Source organism: Rhagoletis pomonella, unplaced genomic scaffold (assembly GCF_013731165.1).
Source record: "Rhagoletis pomonella isolate Grant_MI unplaced genomic scaffold, Rhpom_1.0 Rhpom_scaffold_00014, whole genome shotgun sequence".
NCBI lineage: Eukaryota > Metazoa > Arthropoda > Insecta > Diptera > Tephritidae > Rhagoletis > Rhagoletis pomonella.
The window spans coordinates 8,561,933-8,585,169 of record NW_023458568.1 but is presented as its reverse complement, the minus strand read 5'-3'; the positions used below and the strand labels follow the sequence as shown (position 1 = coordinate 8,585,169).

The 23,237-nt window shown below is 35.2% G+C and overlaps 2 protein-coding genes and 1 long non-coding RNA gene across 3 annotated transcripts; 1 reads left to right on the top strand and 2 right to left on the bottom strand.

Annotated features, from left to right (window-relative positions):
• Window positions 1-1,391: 1,391 nt before the first annotated feature.
• On the bottom strand, window positions 1,392-3,710 carry LOC118749130. The gene has a single exon (XM_036483898.1). It carries the CDS (start codon window positions 3,708-3,710, stop codon window positions 1,392-1,394), a length of 2,319 nt encoding a protein of 772 aa, XP_036339791.1.
• Window positions 3,711-19,986: 16,276 nt separating this feature from the next.
• Window positions 19,987-20,471, bottom strand: LOC118749203. Its single transcript, XR_004994175.1, has 2 exons — window positions 20,385-20,471; window positions 19,987-20,322 (listed from the first exon to the last, which is right to left on the bottom strand). It is a non-coding gene; the product is annotated as an uncharacterized LOC118749203 (long non-coding RNA).
• A 434-nt stretch (window positions 20,472-20,905) lies between these two features.
• On the top strand, window positions 20,906-22,990 carry LOC118749202. The gene is made up of 3 exons (XM_036483986.1): window positions 20,906-21,112; window positions 21,169-21,544; window positions 21,601-22,990. The coding sequence occupies exons 1-3, from the start codon at window positions 20,921-20,923 to the stop codon at window positions 22,899-22,901; spliced, it is 1,869 nt and encodes a 622-aa protein (XP_036339879.1). The 5' UTR covers window positions 20,906-20,920; the 3' UTR covers window positions 22,902-22,990.
• Window positions 22,991-23,237: the final 247 nt, after the last annotated feature.

Sequence of the window (23,237 nt, the reverse complement as noted above, 5' to 3'; positions counted from 1 at the left end):
GTATCAAGCGCCACCAAGATGAAATTTTTCCGCATAGCAACAACAGTAGATCATCAAGTTCGTTAATACATAATGTGATCACTCCCTTTCGTTTCTCTTCTGCAAGTACTAAATGGTCAGCTGGAGATGTCTGAAACTTATCATTAGAAGGCCATGACTGTTCAGGGTGTGCTAACCAACTAGGCCCTGACCAACAAAGTATATGTTCAACTAGTTGCGAGGGTAAAAGGCCACGAGAAGCACAATCCGCTGGGTTGTGTTCGGATCGAATATGTCTCCACTGATTTCTAGGAATTATATCTAATATTTCTGCTGTTCTGTTGCTAACGAACGTTGTCCATTTTCTAGGTGGTGCGGAAAGCCATTGAAGAACTATTTCTGAATCCGTCCAACAAATGATATTTGAAATTTTCAAAGTCAGCGACTCTTTGATGAGAGTGATGAGTCTCGCTAGTAACAAGGCAGCATTCAGTTCAAGCCTCGGAACTGAAATCGGTTTAAGTGGCGCCACTCGCGTTTTAGAAGCAATTATCGGATGGCGTAGGTGTTATCAATAGGCACCCGACAGTAAACAACAGCTGCGCAAGCTACTGTTGATGCATCTGAGAACCCGATAAGTTCCACAGGTTTTGAGGGATATGATATGTATCGTGGTATCTTAAGATGTTTTAAATGATGCAGTTCTCCCATGTAGTTGCACCAACGTCTGCATAAGGTCTCCGGTAACCGTAACACCAGGATTCCTGAAATAAAACTTTAAATAAAACTACAATGGGCGCAACCATACCTAATGGATCGTAAATCTTCGAGGTTTCGGACAACACCATTCGTTTCGTAGGTTTCGGCTCAACTACAGGATCACCAATATTCAAAATAAGTTGGTCACTAGATGGATTCCAATGAACTCCAGTATTTTGACTGATGTTTCAGACGTTTGAGAATGTATGGATATAGGATTAAACTCGCAAACTGCCTTTGGTAATGTTTCTAGCAGAGGCCAACAATTGGAGCTCCACTTTCTCAGGTTGAAGTTAGCTTTTGACAAAAGTTCTATAAGTTCGTCTTTCAGTGCAATAAGTTCTTCCACTGTGTCACATCCAGTGGGTATGTCATCAACGTAAGCGTCGTTTTCAAGAACGCGTGAAGCTTTAGGATATTGTTCTTTGTAGTCCTCAGCGATTTGTTTCAAAACACGCACAGCAAGATAATGCTCAATGTTGGATGTTCGTTCATGCCTCAGTACAATGCGTTGGTAATCAGTTTGTTCTGGATGCAATCTTATGCCTCTGAACATTTTCTCAATGTCAGTTGAGAATACATATCGATGCTGGCGAAAACGTAAGAAGACACCAAACAAATCGCGTTGGATTGGTGGACCAATATGTAGCCGATCATTTAATGAATATCCAGATGAATTTTTTACGGGAACCATCAAAAACCACCCGGAATTTAGTTGTAGAGCTGTCAATCTTACTAACTGGATGATGTGCTAAGTAAAAACGGTTTGACGTGTAAACATTAATCTGCTGCTCTGGAATCAATTCCATGTGACCCAATTCTAGATATTCATCCAAAAAAGCTGTATATTGCTGTTTAAGAGCAGGCTGGCGTTGCAATTTGGCATCTATATTATTAAGGCGTGCAATAGCTTGTGTTAGAGTGTCATCGATGGGCTTCATATCAGCTTTAAATGGATATTTGACCACATAGGTTCCATCCTCACCTCTTTGAACTGTTGAAGAAAAATGTTTTTCTACAGGATCGTGTTCGTCGATTTTGCTTTTTGATGATTGTAAATTATCCATTTCCAAAAGTGACCGAACAAGGTAATCGACATCTTGCAATGCATGACTTCCTGAAACGTGTGGTGGATATTCGGCCTCAGATAAACACGAACCAGTAATTACCCAACCGAAGACGCTATTCACAGCATTCAGAGTTTCATTTATTAACTGAATCTTTTCGCCTGTTAGAATTTTCCAAAGTTGATCAGAACCAATAATCATATCTACTGGACCAGGGATCCCGAATGTTGGATCCGCCAACGATAGTTGCTTAATTTGTTCACGTGTCTGTTTGCATAAGTTAATTGGATGTGATGGTAGTGTCGAAGTCAGCTTCTGGAGAATAAGCGCTTCAACAATAAAACTGTTTTCATTGCTTGCAGAATGTAGTGTAAGAACCACACGGCCGCGCGTAATGCCAACGCTTTGCGAGGAGAGCCCTGTGATTGGGACACGAGCATGTTGACGTTTTGCACCTATCAATTGCACCAATGCTTCCGTAACGAATGAGGCTGTCGACCCACTGTCAATCAGCATTCGACAATTCACCGCAGTGCCCTGTTGATCATTAACCCTAACAAGTACGGTAGGTAAAATTATTTGCGAAGGAATAGTAACCTTTTCCATAGAATGATTACTCAAGATAGGCTGACTTTCAACCTTTTGATTAGTTATTGTATTATCCACAGTCGCTACAGTTTGTTTCTCGACATCTTTCGGCTTGGCGTTGGGTTCAAAATGTAAAAGAGTGTGATGAGGAGAATAGCAAACTCGACATTTCATAGAACTCGAGCATTTATTAAACTGATGGGAGCTGCTTAGACAATTATAGCATAATTTTTTAGATTTCACAAACGATCTTCTAGCAGTCACATCAAGTGCTTTAAATTTAGGACAATGAGTAAGCGTATGTACATCAGTGCATTGCATTGCACACTGATTACTTTGTTTCCCTTTTAAAGAATGAGCGAAATGAACCACAGCCGAGCGTCGACCTGTTGAGTGTGTATTGGATTGGCATGTTTCCAGAGAATCGCACCGGCGAACTAAAAACTGTAGCAAATCTTCGAACGATCGTTCTGTACTTGCATCGCTGGATTCTGCCCAATCTTTCTTACTTTCATCATCCACCTTGGTAAGAAGTATATGTATTAACCATGGATCCCGTTGATTAGAATTGAGAGCATTGAGTCCCCGCATAACCTCATCTGCTCCGTATGTTATTTTTCGTAAGGTTTGTGCATTTGCCGTATGACAAGTAGGAAGGGACAAAAAAGATTGTATAAATGATCGTACGATGAGCGGTTTACGATCATACCGTTGGGTTAGCCGATCCCATGCTTCCAAATAATTACTGTCAGTCGGAGCCAAATGTTTTACTAACTTCAACGCTTCTCCCGCTAGGTATGACTTCAAATAATGGAATTTTTGCGTTGATGTTAAATTTGTCTTTTGGTCGATGGCACCAGTAAATAAATCCCTAAAAGAAGGCCAATCCTGGTAGCTGCCAGAAAACGTAGGAACTTGAATTTTAGGTAGATGAATGTTCGAAATGTTTTGGGTTTCATTTAGGCGCTCAAGAAATGCAGCTTGTTGACCAGCCAACTTATTGATCGAGTCCTCATTCAGTGAACATGGGAATTCTCGAGCCTTAGCCTTCAGTGCGGTAGACAGCAATGCGTGAGCAGTAAAGTATTTCTCCTTGTAATCCAAGATGTCTTCTACTGGATCTACAAACCCGTCCTGATCTTCGTATTCGTACAACTGTTGACTCAATTCTGCCAAATCACTAAAACTTTGCTCCAATTTTTGCAAACGATTGGACAAAAGCTCCACATTGACTGGCTCCTCAATATTTTGCGAAATATCGTACGCTCGAGATATATACGCTTTAGCCCAGCCCCGCTTCCGAGTTATCACATTCATTTTTTTTCTAAATTTGAAAATGTTTTAAGCTTTTTGCTTTTATTGTTCAGCTTAACCAATTCCCTCGTGAATCGGTTTGTATTTATAGATGAATTGTAGAACTGGAACCCGCTTGATCCGGCTCGAAGGACCAAATTTTCTATGGTACCGAACAATGAAAAGACTCAGAGTTATATTGAATGTCACAAATTTATTTTGATTAATTTGCCGACGGTAATGTCGCGATAGTCGTCATGATACACAGAGACTAAAAATTCGTCTGACTATGTGAAATATCAAAAGGTCTTTTGCTTATGCACATAAGTACATACATATTTACATTTTAAAGAAATAGAGAACAATGCATATGTAGAAAGTAATAACAAAATATACTTATAAATAAGTACACAGTTACATGTTAGGAAAATAGAAAAACAATAGGTGGACTGTAAAACCAAATGGTTAGCGGTACAATCATACGATCGCTGCTTTGAAGACTTACCGCCCTATTCCCACAACACTGACAAAATTCATCATATGACTATTGTCACAATTACTGCGCCTAAAACACAATATAAACATTGGTTCGCCGTTGTCACTTACTCAGTAGGTCATAACAATAAAACTGACAATTGTCATACGACAGCTTAAAATAAATTTGCGGCATAGTATTAGGCGCGGTAGTAAAGGCAATAGTCAGCCGCTGAGTTTTGTCAGTGGTGTGGGAATAGGGCGGTAATATACATTTCTGCCTATATGTACTTATGTTGAAATGGTATGTACATAATGAGCTCAGCGGTTCTCAATCCATGACAAGACCTGAGGGGTTTGCAAACAGTTTTTAAGATGTAATGAGTGCTCAAAGGTTCCCAAACATAAAGTATGCTCGACCACTCAAAATTTCTTTTTATATGGAAGGAAATGCCTAGTAGCGTCAGCAAAAAAAAATATTAAAAATTAATGGGCTATGAAACTGCATACCCAAAATTTTTCAAACAAATCTGATTAAAAAGTTTGAAATTTTTGGGGGATTTTGTTAAAATTTGTTGAATTTTTATAATTTTTGTACAAACTTTAAAATATGGATTTATATAGTGTGTGTCATATATTGCGCTAGACTTTTATACAAAAACATTAAACATCGAATAAACGAAGTAATATAGCCAAAACTGGTCAAAGTAAAAAGTTTCTATTATTTCTTCCACCACTGTATATCGTCGTTTAAAGTACAAAACCGCTTATCGTCATTCTGCAAAACTGCGTAACTGGCATTAGCTGCCAAAAATTGGATTTGCTCACATATGGTCTTGGCTCAATCCGTATCCATTCGTCCTGAAATATACTGGTTAGGTATGCGATTGCTTTATAAAAAAGAGAACTATTTTGAATATGAGTGGTTATACCCTCTAGAAGATAATTTACATAATTCACATACGCGGCAAGGTTGTTGCGAATATTCGCATTCGCAACCGCGGAGCTTCTGCATTAATTCTAACATTCGCATTCGCATTCGCATTAATCAATGCGGATCTTTTGCGAATGCGAATATTGAAGGGACCGAAAATAACAGTTATTTTTTACGAGTTAAACTTGGCCAAATATTTTTTATTCACAACTAAAAGTCCTTTCCGGATAATAATCAAACCGCTTATCCAAATTAAACAAGTTTGGTATCAAATTAAATTGCTTTAAAGCTGAAATGTCTAAACAAGCAAAGCCACCTATTGAAAAAGATTTCAATCAAAAATGTTAATTAATTACCATAGAACAAACCGGCATATGAATTTCTTTAGTATTAAACAATTTAAAAAAATATAAATAGGGGTGGTAACCTTCGTTCGTTATTTCTGTTTAAAAGCTATTTCAGTCCCCTTTCTCATGATATTAAATTTGTTTAATTTTGATAAGCTGTTTGTTTATTATCCAGAAAAAACTTTTTTTCGGAATAAATAATATTAGGCCAAGTTTAACTGGTAAAAAATAAGTGTTATTTTCGGTCCCTGGAATATTGTGCAAGTGCACTGATAAAACGTATATCTGGCCAGTCACAGAAGAAAGGATTAAAAATGAATTACAAAAACTAAAATCGAAAACGCTGTTGACGTTACAGGTTCTCCAAATTCAGAAACAACCAAAAGAATGAGAATGAAGAATTCTTTGGAAAACAACGGTGTTTAAACAACGATCTTGCCATGATACTAGATTGTGAAAATGAAAGTCAGGAGGATACATCCGACATTTGCAGCCCGATGCAATTCTCAAAAAAGAATTATTGCACCGCTATAAAAAAAAAACAATAAATATAACTGAAAATCCTCTCGACTGGTGCAGCGTCAATCGAAAAGAATTTACAATTTTGTCAAGTTTCAAGGTTTCCAAGTTTGTTATTTAGTGGCCCTGATTTACGACCCTTTAAAAACTTATTATTGGATACAATGTTACAATTTTTAAATTCAAGTACTAAAAAAAATATTATTAAAAATTACTAACCTTAACATTTTTTATTTAACTAAATCACCTAATTTATTCGCCTAAATTATTTCTTAACAAGTAAAAAAGTCTAAGTTCGGGCGGAGCCGAACATTAAATACGCGGCGCAAGTATTCAATATAGTTTTTTCACCTTTCCGAAAACTACCGCTACATGGTAAGCAAGGGTGGGGTTACCCCTATTTCAAACATCTTCGATAGAATGTTCAGTTTTTCTTAATAGAATTGGTACACTTACAGCCGATTTGAATTTAATTTCTAATATGTGGCAACCCTTTTCTGAAAAATAAAACCCTATTGCACTTCTACATACCAATCTCTTCAATTCTCGGTGCAGATCTGCTGACGGTGGGTTAAATATTTTACGTAAACATCTCCGAACTCGATTATTTGCATTTGATTTCCTAACATCTGGCAACCCTTTTCAAAGAATCAAAACCGCGTAAAAGCAAAACCCTTTAATATCTATATTTATAAATAAATATATTTAACGTTTTAAGGGCCGTTAAAGTATCTGTGTTAAGCTATAGTTTATTCATTTATTTCATTCATTAGTTAAATTAACTACAGAAAATTCCATAGAATTACTTGAAAATAGATAAGTTAACGGCCCTAAGTCTCCGAACTCGATAAAGAAATTTTAATTCAATAAAAGTCCCATATGATTATTATGAGAAGACGTAAATCATATTCGTCATGAAATAAACGACCCGAGAGACGAAAAAAATAAAATAAAAAGCCCATGTAATTATTATGAGAAGACGTAAATCATATTCGTCTTGAAATAAACGCCCATATAGTTATTATGAGAAGACGTAAATCATATTCGTCTTGAAATAAACGTCCCGAGAGACGAAAAAAAACAAAATGCCTATATAATTATTATGAGAAGACGTAAATCATATTCGTCTTGAAATAAACGTCCCGAGAGACGAAAAAAAATAAAAAGCCCATATAATTATTATGAGAAGACGTAAATAATATTCGTCTTGAAATAATCGTCCCGCGAGACGAAATCAACTTTTCCATTGTTCAATAATAATTATGGAGCAATATTTAATTTTATTTCTTATAATCGTTATGGTCTCTGATAATGTTACTTCTTTTCAGGGGATTGTTTGGGTAAAATTATCGTCATTAAATTTCGAAATATCGAAGTTTCAAGCATTTCTGAAATTTACCGTTATGAAAAAGTGGGCGTAATTTTAGTCCGATTTGGATAACTTTAAACGTTTTGCCTTTACGTGGCAACCACAATAATCATACCGAGTTTGGTACACTTTGATCGAACGGTTACCGAGATACACATATGTGATTATAAGTGGGTGGGGTCACGCCCATTTTCCAACATTTTATTATGTGTCAAGTTTGGGAGAAATTGGCGAAGCGGTTCCCAAGGTATACACATGTAATCATAAGTGGGCGTGGCTACGCCCATTTTCCAAAAATTTATAATATTCTTATTTTTCGCCTAAAAATGATTGTAAATATCAATTTTGAGTGAATAAGCTTCAGTAGTTAGTAAAATATCGCAGTTTTCGTATTTCTGAAAACGACCGTTGTTTGGGAGGTAAGCGTGGTTATCGTCCGATTTTGCCTATTTTCAATACCATCCGTCCATTAATCGATTTCTCTTTTCATTCTGATCATTTATGTATACATTTGTCTATATCTATTTCGATTCGTTTTGCCTGTTACAAACAACCGTTATGTGAACAAAGTTATAAAACTCTTGTGCAGAAGTGCGCTCAGGTATAAAAATACTTGACATCCGCATTCGCATCCGCATCCGCGGATGTTAGCGTTTAAACGTCAGCATCCGCATTCGCATCCGCGGATGTCTAAAATTCCACATTCGCAACATCCCTGATACGCGGTTTTGCATTTTGTTGATACGCGGTTTTGTACTTTAAACGATGATATAGATTAATTTTGGCAATACGTATTACAAATGTATAAACGCGAGTATATAGGTCAAATGACTGTAATAAATAAAAATAAAGGATGTACGTCAAAGATCAAGTAAAAGTGGGAACTTGCATGACTGCCCATTGATTGCTCGGAAATACAGCTTGAGAAATAATGTGTTTAAAGACAGTTTTATCAAAGTTGATAAATCTGACTTTTGGCCAGTTTTACTACTCAAATACTCCTATGTGCGGCGCCCGGGTAACACGACCTAATGTCGCATCTCCACATGCATAAAATATTAACTACAATTTGTCATTTTGTTTGCCCGATTCACGTTTTATTAGAGCACTCAACCAACCCATTTTAAGTCCTCTATCTATCACCATTTCAGCAAAGTTCTTCGGCGATCTCACAGTATCCGTGAGAGGTTCAAAGGCCGAAGCAATCTTCATTTCATCAAATACCAAAAAAAAAGCCTGTCTACAGGGATAGTTTTAAACGGGACGGGTTAAAATTGAAGAGGGACAGTAGTCATTATAAGTAAAGTAATTTACACCCCTATTCTGCAACTCTTTCGTATTCCGTTTTTACTCCGAATCGTAGAAATGGTATGCTGCAATCCGAATCGTATTTTCGAACTTTCGAAATTCGTAACAATGGCATGCCTAAAAACGAACGAGTACGCTTTTTTGCGTAATTTTGTACGAAAACAATTCTGTGTCGGAGGCGAGATAAAAAACGTAAATCGATGTGTGTTTCCAGGAAATATTAGTGGTGTTCATTTAAACAGATAAATTTGCCCTTCGCATATAAGTATATTTTTATCCACTGCTTTATATAAACTAATAAAAAAGTAGGGTTATCATCCCTAAGCGCAAACGAAGGCAGAAGCAAGTGCAACAGGTGCTGGTCCTAACAAAGTGCATGTCTTCAATGGCTTGGAAGAAGCTGTTATTGCATTAACCGGATGGAGAACCAGTTCTTCAAGCATAGGAGTAGTTCTGGCTTGTGGTTCAACAATTCAACTAGAAGCTGACATAGGCGCGCCCATGGTTGCTATGCCTGACAGCTCCGCGTATCTTTGTGAAATCATTCCCATAGCGCGCTCTTACTCGGCTGCTATAATTGCAAATGAAATAGAATCCACCGTTTCCTTCAAAATATGTAAAATCAAACAGTTTTACTATAAATAAGCACTTCATGATTGTTTTTTTAATTCCTTTCCACTTTGTTTTCCTTCATTCAGCTATCTTCGAAAAACAACTGATAGCTGGCAATGCTGCACATGCCTCCGCAAGGGTTGCAGCATGTGGATTTTTCGTTTTTCGTAGCGTAGCTTAGTAGTAGTTATTTTTTGGCCTAATAAATCATAGTAACAATTTTTATTGAGCTTCTGGCTTTTTTTTCAAATAGTAGATGTTATACCATCTATAAACTATTGTTGTTTTTCCCACAATAATTTTTCATAGAAAACGGCCTCAAGCGCAATAAAAATTGTTTAGTAAAATAGTGTAGGTCAACATTTAATAATCTTTATTTTTTCATTTAAAAATAACGACCACAAGTTTTTATATCTTTTTGAACATGTTTTCGATACATTTTCAATTTACCGCTTTTCAGCTTATAAAAGGGGTTCCACTTAATCACGTATATCTTACGAACTAGAGGGCTGCATGAATTCACTCCAAACAACCTATGAATTATTGATATACAAAATGAATTAATGATTTTGGCTTCAAATTTTTGTTCTGATATGTGTGTTGACACATAATATTCAAACAAAGTGAAAATAAATTGAATAGAAATTAATGGCAATTTTTTGTATGAATATCCAAAAATATTTTTTCTATGTACATATCAGAGAAGCGCAGCGAGTATGATCAAACTGAGTATATCCCCCTCACCATCCATAACATTTCTATTTATATGCATTCATACTTATTGAAATGCCCTCGAGCGTCATATCCACCCTTAAGCAAAAGGTATCTATCATACTCATATTTAACAACATGCCTGACGCGAGCCAACTTCAACTCTCCTTGGCTTTATGAGCAAAGAACTGAGGGAAATAAGTATGATTTATGAGTACGCATGTGCATATGTACATGTACATATGGAAGAAAATAATAACATTAATTGACATTTCCTGCCCAAAATTGAATTTGCTTACACAAGCTCTTGGCTCAATCCTTAACCATTCATATTGAAATATACTAGCCAGATATGCGATTAATAATAATAATAATAGATTGGCGCTTACACATATGTTAGTGTTTGGCCGAGCTTCTCCTCCGATTTGTGGCGTGCGCCTTGATGTTGTCACACAAAGCGGGGGACCTACAGTTTTACGCCGATTCCGAACGGCGATTGTATTTTTATGAGAAGCTGTTTTTTATGGCAGAAATACACTCGGAGGTTTGCCATTGCCTGCCGAGGGACGACCGCTGTTAAGACCGCTGTTTCTATATTTTTTTCGATGTTGCTTTGAACAGGGCTTGAACCCCGGTGCAGCGGAGTGAAAGCGCGCACTGCTTACCACTACACCACGGCGGCCGACAATTGATATGCGAGATATGCGATTGCGTTATTAATAAAAAATTATAGTTTAAAAAACTAAAACCTCCCTATTATAATTGCCATTCGTACTGATCAGGTATGTAACTTGAGAATAGAAATCGCTGCATCTTTTAGGCTAATAAAAGGAAGGTAAAAAAGAAAACCATTTTGAAATATGAGTGTTTTTACTCTCTAGAAAATAACTTATGCAACCTCACATACGCGGTTTTGCATTATCTTAATACGCGATTATGCATTTTATACTTTCAACGACGATATGTATAAATATTGTTGTGTATGTATATAAGTATGTACATTAGGGTGGTCCAAAACCGTAAAGTCGGAATTGTAATGCTCTCACCCCCTAGGATTGTTCTATATCGAAAAAGTATACCCCTATTTTTTATTTTGATATCAAAAAATATTCAGAGGTCGCTCAAAGCGCTCAAAGTTTTCCATGTATTTTTATATGGGAAAACTAAATTTTTTCGTAGAAATGGTGTGGAATTCTTGAAAGTCAATCAGGGCTATCACAGAATCCATCGTACCTTCGATTTTTGTGAAATCTGCGAAAGTGCTATCACAGAATCCGAATGGCTACGAACGTAAATTCGACATTCGTAGAGAGCCTTCATTGAATCCGTTCGTAATAAAGTTTCGTACAGATACTCTACGACGAGATTATGCTGTCGGAACAAAATTTAAAATCACTCAATCTTAAAAATAGAGGAAGAAAGCTGCATTATTTTTAATATTAAGTATTTATTATACTCCAAATTTGTTATAGTTTGATATAATTCCATATATTTGTGTAAACGTAGACGTAAAATACCAATGCCATACATACATACATATGTACATACACGCATTCATCTGCTAGACGCTATTTAATGAATTAATATTTTGTATGAATCGAGGAAATAATAGTTTAGCAACAATTTATTAGGAAATAAACCTAGTTACTTTAATATCATAAAAATTTATTTAAAAAATATATATTTTTCTATTTAAAATAATAAAATCTAAGCTAAAAATAAACTAAAAAAAATATTTATTAAAAAAATAAACAAAAATTAAATAAAAAAGAAAAAAATCTCCACTGCCCCACGACTCGGACTCGAACTCGGCTCTCTCAATTGGCAGTCTAGTGCTTTGCACACTCGGCCATTGCGCCTGATGGGGCAGCGGGAGCAAAATGACATATATAAATGTCTGTTGTTTCCTTTGCACTAACTGATTTCGAATCAGCATTCGAAGCTGGCAACGATATTTTCGAGTTCACTCGGATTCAGTGACAGCAATTTTTTCGTATTCGTAGCGGGCATTTGAATTCGTAGATTTTCTACGATGGATTCCGTGATAGCCCTGAATATTTTTCGATCGGAAAACCCTGGTTCTCTTCAAGAGACTTTCAATAATAATACCCAATTGTTTATTTAACCATTTTTTAATATTAACCATTTTTTATTGGCCGCCCCTTTCGGGGTTTTTGTGGGTTTTTGGCGGACCTATAAATTATAGTTGCACTGAAAAAATGGCTAAAAAAAAAAATTGGGTATTATTATTGGGAATCTCCTGCAGATAAACAGAGTCTTCTGCCAGAAAAATATTGATTTTTAACTATTCTATACCATTTCTACGAAAAGTTGTTTCTTCCCCATATAAAATACATGGAAAACTATGGGCGCTTTGAGCGCCCTCTAAATATTTTTTGCATGTATAAGCACTCTTTCCTTCCTTTCACTTTTAAATGGGAAATAATACCAAAATCTGAGTTTTGCCTTATTTCCCATTGCTTATTTATACTATTTATAACAAAAACAGTTTACTGCCAGAAGGAAAAAGAACTTGGTTTATTCCAAAAATACAATTAAAAAAATATTTTTACTGAAAAGTCTGACAAAATATAGAGAAATCGCGTTTATTATAATAACCCGGAAAACATTGCTGGAAAACCTTAAAACGTTCGCATGGAACCATGGCGCAATAAACAGGTGAAGTAATAAAACAGCTTTCTCGTTTTATTTTCTGACATTTGGCTGCCTTCTACACCTTTTCAAGTTCAAAATGAGAAAATATGAGATTGTAATGGGAAAATGTAAGATTATATTGAAAACTGTAATTTTTAATGGGAATGCGTAAATTGAAATTGAGAAATGTAAGTTTAAAATGAGAAAATGTAAATCAAAATGGGAAAGTGTCAAATTATATTGAGAATATATAACTTGATATTGAGAAATGTAAATTCATATTGAGAATGTGTAAATTAAAAATAAGAAAAAGTTAATTCAAAATGAGAAAACGTAAATTCAAAATGAGAAAAAGTAAATTCAAGATGATAATGTAAAATATCAAACAGAAAAAATTTGGGTTTCCTTTCAGTAAAAAAATAACAACATAATAAGCAAAGCATTTGCAGTCTTTAAACCATATGTATTTATGTACGAATATCTTATCGAATTTAAAAATGGAGTTTGGAGATAATTGTGCAATTTGCCGCACTACTATGCGCTATAAGAACGTGACAAAATTCATTCCTTGCTTACACATGTTTCATACGCAATGTGTAGATAGTTTTGAGGCTGGATTGTCCAATTGTCCTATTTGCAGAGCAAATATTAGTGGTAAGAACTTCTATTGCATTCATTTGGTATCTTTATTTAATTGTCACTATGTATGTTTGTACTTAAAATTTTTCAAAAGCAAAAGAGATATGTATCCGTAAGAAATATAACAAAAATACAGAGCAAGGCCGGGGTAGATTGTTAAATGCCGCAACTCGCGGAGAAGATTGGGTAGCCCTTGCCTCTTCGCTAGGTGTAAATTAAAAACTGTCCACCGTTGGATAACCAGCGGAATTCAAATACTGCAGCCAAGAGGTGGCACAAAAAATAGAAAATTCTCGGAGGACCATGTAGATGCAATTGTGTCATGGTTAGAGAGTGATTGCTCTTTAACTCTTAAACAGATGAAAGAAAAAGTTCTTCGTGATTTCAATATTTCAATATCAACCACAACAATTGGTAACCATCTCGAGGGTAGAATGTACAGTTTAAAAAAAGTACATACAATGCCGGTTAATATGAACACTACAGCAAATAAGGAGAAACAAGCAAGCTATGTTAGACAACTAAATCAATTCATACGAGAAAGAAAGCAGATCGTTTGGATTGACGAAACGAATTTCAACCTCTTCTGCCGGATGTCTCGCGGTCGATCCAGGATTGGGCAGCGCGCTGTATAAATTTTACCCGCCTAACGGGGTCCAAACGTGCATTTGATTGGAGGTATAACAACCACCGGTGTTTTGCTCTTGGAGCGTAGAAGGGGTTCTTTCACGACCGAAGCATGCGGGGACTGGGAAGGAAAACTCATTGAGCGTTGGCAAAACATGGGGAATAATGTGCGGGATTTGGTAATTGTCTGCGACAATGCCCCATGTCACTCTTCGATAGAAAGGAAACTGGCAGAGAATTCGGGAGGAGAAGCCACGGTTTTGCGTCTAGGTCCTTCCCAATGTTAAATCCAATAGACACCATTTGGGCTAAAGTTAAAATGGAAGTAAAAGCGAACCTGCGTGTTCCGAATGTTCATCCCCCCGGACTTTGCGAACAAAGATTACAGTATTTGGAAACAGCTATAGATAACGCGAAAATAACAATAACTGGAGGAGATTGCGCAAGGGCTGTGCAACACACAAGTACTTTTTCATACAAACGCACTTGCATTAAATGATATGAATGTTGGGGTGTAATCTTCCTTGGTTACATCTTTGATTACTTACATTAATAAAATTTAATTTTCAATACCTTAGAAAATCTCATTTCAAATTTAGATTATCTCATTTTGATTATACGCTTTCTCATTTTGAATTTACTTTTTCTTATTTTGAATTTACACACTCTCAATATGAATTTACATTTCTCAATATCAAGTTATATATTCTCAATATAATTTTACACTTTCCTATTTCGATTTATATTTTCTCATTTTGATTTTACATTTCTCAATTTCAACTAACGCATTCTCATTTCAATTTACACTTTCTCAATATAATCTTACGGTTTCTCATTACGAACTTGAAAAGGTGTAGTCACATTTTAAAGGCACCTTTTCAAATATGGCAGTGTCAAGATCTTAAGGGTCGATTATCGATAGCAATCGAACTTCAGTTGCGTTGCTAGTTGCCAAAACGATATTACAGATGGCAACTGGCAACTCTCAACTGACAACTGTAGTTGCTACAAAGTGTGTATACAGGTGACTACATTTTTGTGGTTGCTGGGAATTTTTTGGGAGCGCATTTTTACAGAATATGGTGAAAATAACAAAATAATAACTTGAAATTTTAGTTCCCGTGGAGTACGCCCTTTTGGAGAAACAAAAGCGAACACTGATTGCAATTTTTTTCCTCTATCAACTGAAGCACTTCTTTTAAAACTACCGACACACCATGTTTTCCAAATTGAAGTCATTGCTGTGGCACTTCCTTCTGCAAAAATCGAAGAGGTGCGCAAGCTTTTATGAGCGGAGGTATTGAAGTTGAACGAAGTGGTTCATCAGTTTATTAACCAATTATACTACAGCTTCTTTTGGAAGTCCTCAATATGCTTTGAAAATGAACACAAAGCGATAATAAAAGAAAAACCTTGAAAGCATTAAAACCAGTGTACGAAAATAAACTATATTGTACGTTACTATTTCGTTTCGTTTATTACTTTAACAGTTCGGTACAATACGAAACAAAACGGCTGAGTTCACTTTGGCGATAGTACACTACAGTAGTTTAGTAGTTACAGACGAAACAACAAACGAAATGAATCGTGCAGGGAAAATATATTTATGTATGCACATATATGCAATAAACAAATACAAAACGAATGGCTGCAATGAATAAAAAAATAAAAATGTTTTTTAATTGAATTGGATATGAAAATTTACAGAAAAAATTATTTTTCACGTAATTGAAACGTTTGCATACATATAAAACGTACCCTATGGTACAATTGTCACAAACGAAAAGCAAACGTTTCTCGTTGGGGAAAATGACAGTGAATCTTACAATTTGTTTCTGACTATTTACAAAACTGTACAAAACCACAAATGATATGATGATCGATGAGCAAATGGGAATTGTTTTGTACAGTTTATTTTCGTACCCTGATTAAAACCTTTGCTTACAGTGCACGCGGTAGCTCAGTGGATTGGAATTATCCTTTGAATGTCGCCTGATTGAGGCCGCGTTCATGCACTTCTCTTCCTCCTAAACAAATAATTGTGATGAACTTAGCTTTATTGCTGTCTCTTCTTTAAAACTCTTTATTTTAATCATTTAATGTTACTCGCACAGTTACAGCCGCTTGTTGGTTGTCGAACTGTCAAATTTCGATTAGCGATAACTCTATAGCAACTGACGATAGTTGTCATTCGTAATACAAATTTTCTCTCCAGTTGCGTTGCCAACTGGCAACCGAACCGTGGTTGCGTTGCTATCCGTAATCGACCCATTAATCTCGCTCTAATTACTTCACCTGGTATAATTCCGCCATGGCATGGAACAAATAAAAGTTGGCGTTCCTGTTCGCAGCATATGTATAACACAGAGAATATTGCGTTGAGTTTTATCTTCAGTTAAAATTTCTGCATTATCATCACTTGCTATATCCGAACTATGGATTTCGTTTACGAAGACGGAGCGAACATGTAGTACGAAATAGTAATGTAAAAATATGTAACATTTTACCTACTCTCAGACTTCTATATTGGAACGTATACTCGGTACTCGGTGGGATGAATGGCGCAATAAACAGGTGAAATAATAAAATAGCTTTCTCGCTTTATTTTCAGACATTCGGCTGCCTTATAGTCACATTTTATAGGCAAATTTTCAAATAAGGCAGTGTCAAAATCTTTCTTCTCAATCTAATATTACTTCACCTGGTATAATTCCACCATGGGTGAGATGCATGTAATAACACCATACGCAATAATTCCCATTACTTGGACATTAAAAAGCAGTTTCAGAAGTGAACTAGTGCCATTTTATTATTATTCTTTTTTTTCTAAACGGTTATAATGTCACCAGTTGATAATTGTGAAAGAATGGGAGGAGGCCGGGGGATGCGAGTGCGAGCACGGGGTGACGCTGGGCACTTTCAAAATTGTATACTTACAAATTTACATCCATTTAACTTGTTCATGTACTACTTTTTGTCAAATGTAACTGCGTGACTACGTATGTGCACTATTTTGCAATAAAGCAAACTTGTGTTATTTCACATTCAATTGGGAAATAACACAAATTTGCGTTATTGCCGTTTGCGTTATTTCACCCTCCGCTTTGGTAAACACAACCATCTGCATAGCAATGCCCTAACTATGTAGTTATTTCGGGTTGAGTGGAATGATTCACATAATTCCACACATGCAATAAATATTGCAGATCAAGTTCGGTTGAGCTGAGGATCAAACTTGTTGGGGATGGTATGAGTATGATGAGGGCGTCGTATTCATATCTATGGTAACTGATACACATAAATCAATGTCGTTGCGCATATGCGTACATCAGAGTGGTGGCGTTTCCCTGATTTAGACGTACTTATATCCAAAATATGCTGAGTGGCGGGGAATATCAAAACAATCAGCCTCATTGCGAGAGTCGTGTCGAATGCAAGTCGTTTTTCGAGAGTCTTAATCGTATCGAAAATTCATGTCATTGCCTAAAATTTCCACTCGACTAGTGTATTAAAACGGAAAAACTTGGCAGCACTGCATAGTTTTCGACGTTTTTCGTCGTTTACTTATATCAGCACGACAGTAAACAATGCCAATGTTGTCGAGTTGTACAATTTAGCCTAATTTACGACTTACGCAATGAGGCTGATTAACTTTTGCTGATCACTGGTACATATGTACAAACTAGGGATGTTGCAAATGTGGATGCGGATGTCTATCAGCTAACATCCGCGGATGCGGATGCGAATGCGGAAGTCAAGTATTTTTAAGAAACAATTAGGTAAGTAAATTAAGTTACTTAGGTAAATAAAACATGGAAAAGTTAGTAATTTTTAATAATGTTTGTGTTATTTAGTACTTGAAGTCAAACATGGGAATATTATATTTAATAAAAAATGAGAATTGCATCGTGACTGAAAATGTCGGATGTATCCTCCTAAGTTCCATCTTTACTTGAAGAATCTAGCATAATGTCGAGATCGTTGTTTAAACACCGCTTACAATCCAAATCAGACGTGTCAGCTTTTCTAAAGCTTTTTGAAAATAATTATTCATTGTCATTCCTTTGGCTGTTTCAGAATTTGGGGAACCCGTAACGCCATCAGCGTTTTTCGATTGTAGTTTTTGTAATTCATTTTTAAATCTTCTGTGACTGTTTTGAAAAATGTGTGCTTATAGCGAGCTAATAGGTGGATATGGAAAATTAATTATTATTTTCTAGGAATGGAAATTTCGAACCAAATTCTGTTTTCAAAGTCGTGACTGCCAGCCGAATCGGATAAGATATTATTTTTTAAAAAAAGCAAAAGAAAAGATTTTTTATAAGCATTTGAAAATGATGAGGGTCTCAGATAGTTGCGTAATTCATACTTAATTAAAGGTCAGACTTATAGCTTTTTAATTATTTGAGCATCGATTCTCTTTATAGAGCGACATTGAACATTTCTGCTGGAAATCCCAATTGAAGGAGCTTACTCTTTGACTTTAAATAGCAAAGAAGGGATTCGCCACATAAGTTTTTAGCCAAGGATCCAATGTATATCAATATAAAAAAATATTTCCCGACAAGTAAACGAAATTACTGTTTTTAAAATGTATCCTAAAAATAAATTCTCCGTTTGAAATAATTTAAACGAATATATGTAACATCCAAACCAAATCACGAACATTTGGTTTAAAATTATAGTGCACACTTCTTTTATGTCTAGTAGTTTTTTTTAAGATTGGTCCAAAAATATCATAATAAAGGAAGAATAGGTATTTGCACAGAAAACAATAAAAAAGTATTGTTAAAAGGACTATGTTCTCTTTGACGTACGTCAAAGGTCAAGTAGAAGTGGGAAATTTTATGACTGCCCATTGATAGCTCGGTTATATAGCTTAGGAAATAATATGATTAAAGATACTTTTATCAAAGTTGATAAATATGAAATTTTACCAGTTTTGTTACACAAATACTCACATGTAAGGCGTCCGGGTAACATCACCTAACCTCGCATCTACAATTTGTCATTTTGTTTGCCAGATATACGTTCTTTCGGTGCACTTGCACAACATTCGCATTCGCAAAAGCTCCGCATTGATTATTGCGAATGCGAAAGCGAATGCGAATATTAAAATTAATGCGGAAGCTCCGCGGTTGCGAATGCGATTGCGAATATTCGCAACAACCCTGGTACAAACATTAATATCTATGTATGTATATATTGCTGCGCTCCAATTACAATACGAACAAACTTGTTTGTAGAAAAAAACTACAACCGAAATGAGTTTGAATGATTTGAATGTTTTTCAATTATTCAGTCACATTCTTCCATTTGAAGGTAGAAAATTTAATACAAAATGTATATTCATAACTTATAAAATTCCAAACGCAAAGAGTTTTTGTATGAAAAATGAGCATATGTTACTCAGGTGCACATTGCGTATGAGTGACATACTTTCCTGTTAATTTTTCATACAAAGAAAATCTTTACGCATTTGCATTTCCTTTATATATCCATCGATTTTCTTCATTAGTACAAAATTTCCACAGGATCTGTTATTTTTTTCCTGTTAAAATTTGGGTTTTTCATTTTTTCTTTAAAAAAAAACTGGATTGATTAATTAATTTCTCAGAAAAACGCTGCTGGTAGAGCCGCTTGGCGAGACACTGCTCGAATAAACTGTTGGAAGAAACACAAGCATATGAACACTGGTTAAACTGCCAATATACTAAAAGTTTTGGATTTGAAAATTTCCTACCTGGAACTTGCTTATAAAACGCTGCTGCTAGGGCCGCACAGTGTTTCGACTATAGGGAGGCAGGTGGAAATAATAGTTAACCTGCACCGGTTTCGCTGAAAGTTGACATGTGCTCTTATTTTACTTAGGAATAGGAATAGAAATTTGGAAAAATGGACGGAAACATTAAATTTCATCCGATTCCGATATATTTTAGTTTGTACTCTCTCTTTTACTAGAAAACCTCAAATATAAAATATGGGGAGAATTGGATCACTATACCGTCAGAATGTAACAAAAAATGTGGGCCCAGTCATTAACAGTGATAGAATTTTGGTTAATTTTTGTTTCCTGCTTTCCACCCTCAGAAAACAAAGGTTATAATTTAAAATTACATAAGTGTAAATATTCTCTTCTCCCAATATTTGAGGATATTCTCTATTGTTAGAAAAATTCTTTTCGCGAAATTATGCAAAAGTACATAAAGTTCTCTAATACATGCGGCTAATTTCAAGACCTGACATACCGGTGCTCACACTTTATTTTATTAATAATCTTTAGCATCTACATTTCAAAGTGAAATATTTTATTTATGATATTTACTCTTTCCTCTATATACCCAACCAGTTTTTTTTATCAACTGTCACCATGACTTCTTTCCACCTTCGTTCGGAAATATCTTGTCGATCTAAAACTTAGAAAGCCACTGTTCTGAAAACCTTTTGTGGGTAAAATGTATTAGTTTTTCCAAAAATGAATGCTTTAAGTTTGCGAAACTTACATGGCATTCTCTTGAATAAATCGCTGTTTTTTTGGGATTAATAGCTCAACATATATGCAGATATATATAGCCAATTAGATTTCATCAATATGCACCTGTATATTAGCGTGGGCCGAAAATCCGTTTTTTCAGAATTTTGATTGGTAATAGCAAAAATATGGTTCATAATGCTCCAAGAACAATCTATGAAAGATGAAAATTTTTGGTCAATATCTTAGGCTCGCCCAAGTCCACCATATTTTACCAAAAATTTACTTACAAAAACCCAATTATTGCAAATTATCGCTTAGATTTTCCAATAAATTTGAAACGAAAAGTCAAAGCAAAAAAGCAACAAGGAAATACACGCTTACTTTTTCCATTGCTCTCAGCTCCATATTCTGTTTCATTTTGCCCAGAAATGAAATTGGAATAAATAGAGTAGGCATTCCTGTAACGCTGGTTTTTAAAATTGCCAAAATTACAACAACCACCTCCTAAGTGACAACACATTATTATTTCACCATGGAGGAGCATGATATGAATGACAAAAGATTATGAAATGTAATAAATTTCTCTTGCAGATTTCATCACAGCAGCAAGTTTTTAGTTGGTCTACTCAAGAAAAATTGTCAAATAAAGTTATATATGACAATAATAGTAACCAATATATAGGCATCTTTGGAAATCGTTTTATTCGTTGTTGGAATGGATTTACTACCGATATAAACAGTGTGAAAAAAATAAAGGTTAGTAAAATGTTAACCTTATATAAATCAGTAAACTAAAAATAGTTTAACTATAGCTACAGAAATCAGCAGTTGCCATTGTACCTACAGAAACTGGTGCTATAATCCTTTATGCTGATGGCGATTGGGATAAATTGTCTGAGGCACTTACTCCACGGAAAGATTTTTCTTCTGTATCTACTGTTTTAGACGCCACTCATTTAAACTACGGTAGTGTTAAAGATGTCAATGTAAAAAGTCTATTTAATGACACTCAAGTCTTAATATACTTTGTACAAGCGGAAGACAATAAAAAAATACATCTTGTGGTGTTACCATTAAAGGTTGGAGGCCAACAAATTATTTTAAAAATTACACGTAAGGACATGACTGTTGATTTATCTGGATATGCCATTGTTGAAGGGGATAATAATTTTATGCTGTTAACTATATGTAAGTATTTTGAAGCAAACTTTGAATATATATTTGAATTGACAAAAACTTTCCAGGGTCAGACCAAAGGATGTTTTTGCTAAACCTTGATGAAAATGTGGAATCGGAAAAGTCACCTGGAAACTTTGTATCAATCATTTCCACACTTAAAGTGGATACTCCTTTATCAATTTTAGGAATAGCGAAAAATTGTGTAGCAATTTATGGAGCTAACAGTAACCAAGAAGGTGCTTCATTAATTCTCTACAACACACAATTTAAAGTTGCTAAAGCTCAACAATTCTTCAAAGTATTTTTTGACTGTTCTCGAATTTGGAGCATCGATGAAAATATTATAATAGCTATGGGACAAAATTTATCTGTGGTTACATACCGGATGTCTCAAGAACTTTTAATAGATCTACTAGGAACGTATAGTGGTGAAAATAACACAAGAATTGAAGGTGATCATATAAATGAGGAGGATTATCATCAATCATTTTGTTCATTTAAAGAAAGTTCATGTATATTCCGAAAAAAGGCTGTTAATTTCAAATGCGATTCCACGGGTAAAGATTTAAAAGGTCATTTGAAAATATTGGAAAAATTACGAGACTATTCTTGCCTAGGCGAAGAAAATCAAACTTTTGTAAAAGTTGATCATGAAAAGTCATTTTTAGATGATATCATCGCTGTAGTCGAAACACCTTTAGATACACAGCTAATAAATAGAACACTTTTTGAACTCTTCGCTCGCCAATACGAAAACTGCGGAGCTACTGGACAAGAGATGTCAGAGAAATTACTGGTTTTGTTGTCAAAATTAGAGTGCAGTTCTGAAAATATGAGCTTGTTGAGTCGGTTTTCGAGTGCGCCTGAATCAATACTTGCTAAAGTTTTTTTTTCCATGGTGATCAAAAGTGATCCGAAAACTTTAAAATACAAATACTTTGCAAGAAACATGCTGACTTCCTGTGGCACTGGAACATTTCGAAAAACAGAACTAACCGAGCAATTTCGAAGTGATTTTAGCTCTTTTGGGCTATTATTTCTCCTTGATTATTTTTATGAACTATTAACCGAACCATCGCCTATGGAACCATTTTGTACTGAAACGAGCTATTTAAAATTTGAAATGCAAATTATTCGTTGGCTTGACGGGCTATTAAATGCGTATTTTCAACATTTGGTGCTTTCGAAAGAAGTTCGAGTAATAAAGACACTTTCGAAATGGACAATATTAATTTTGGCGTATAGCAATCAAATAAGAAAGCTGGAAGAGCTGTTATCACTACTGTATAACCTTGTCCAAAAGGAGCAACTTACGGAGAGTTCAAACGCTTCTATGTGGTATTGTATAGAAGACTTAAGTTTTTGAAAAACATAATATTATATAAGGCAATAAAATGAATTTGCTAACTTTAGTGTATTCGAAATTAGAATAAAGGTTTGCTAGAAAAAATATAAGCAACAAGAAGAATAACTGGAATAAAGTACCTAGGTAAGTTTTGCAGCTGAGAAATAAATTAACTACGAGAAACAATAAAGTCCCTAAAATATCTACCAAAAAAAAAACAAGTTTTGTATGTAAAAATGGTCTTATTGGCTTTCAAAATATTCTTCAGCATGATTTATATAGTTTTGCATGCGCTCAACCCGATTGATGAAGCAATTTTCACGCAACCCAGACATCTGAATTCAATTTATTTCGGTT

What these genes read in the sequence shown, in the direction of transcription:
- LOC118749202 (XM_036483986.1), top strand. Translation starts at nt 20,921, where the DNA reads ATGAAATGTAATAAATTTCTCTTGCAGATTTCATCACAGCAGCAAGTT. An exon ending in ACAGTGTGAAAAAAATAAAG is followed by an intron (nt 21,113 to 21,168) that starts GTTAGTAAAATG and finishes GTTTAACTATAG; the next exon opens with CTACAGAAATCAGCAGTTGC. An exon ending in TTTTATGCTGTTAACTATAT is followed by an intron (nt 21,545 to 21,600) that starts GTAAGTATTTTG and finishes AAAACTTTCCAG; the next exon opens with GGTCAGACCAAAGGATGTTT.
- LOC118749130 (XM_036483898.1), bottom strand. Translation starts at nt 3,710, where the DNA reads ATGAATGTGATAACTCGGAAGCGGGGCTGGGCTAAAGCGTATATATCT.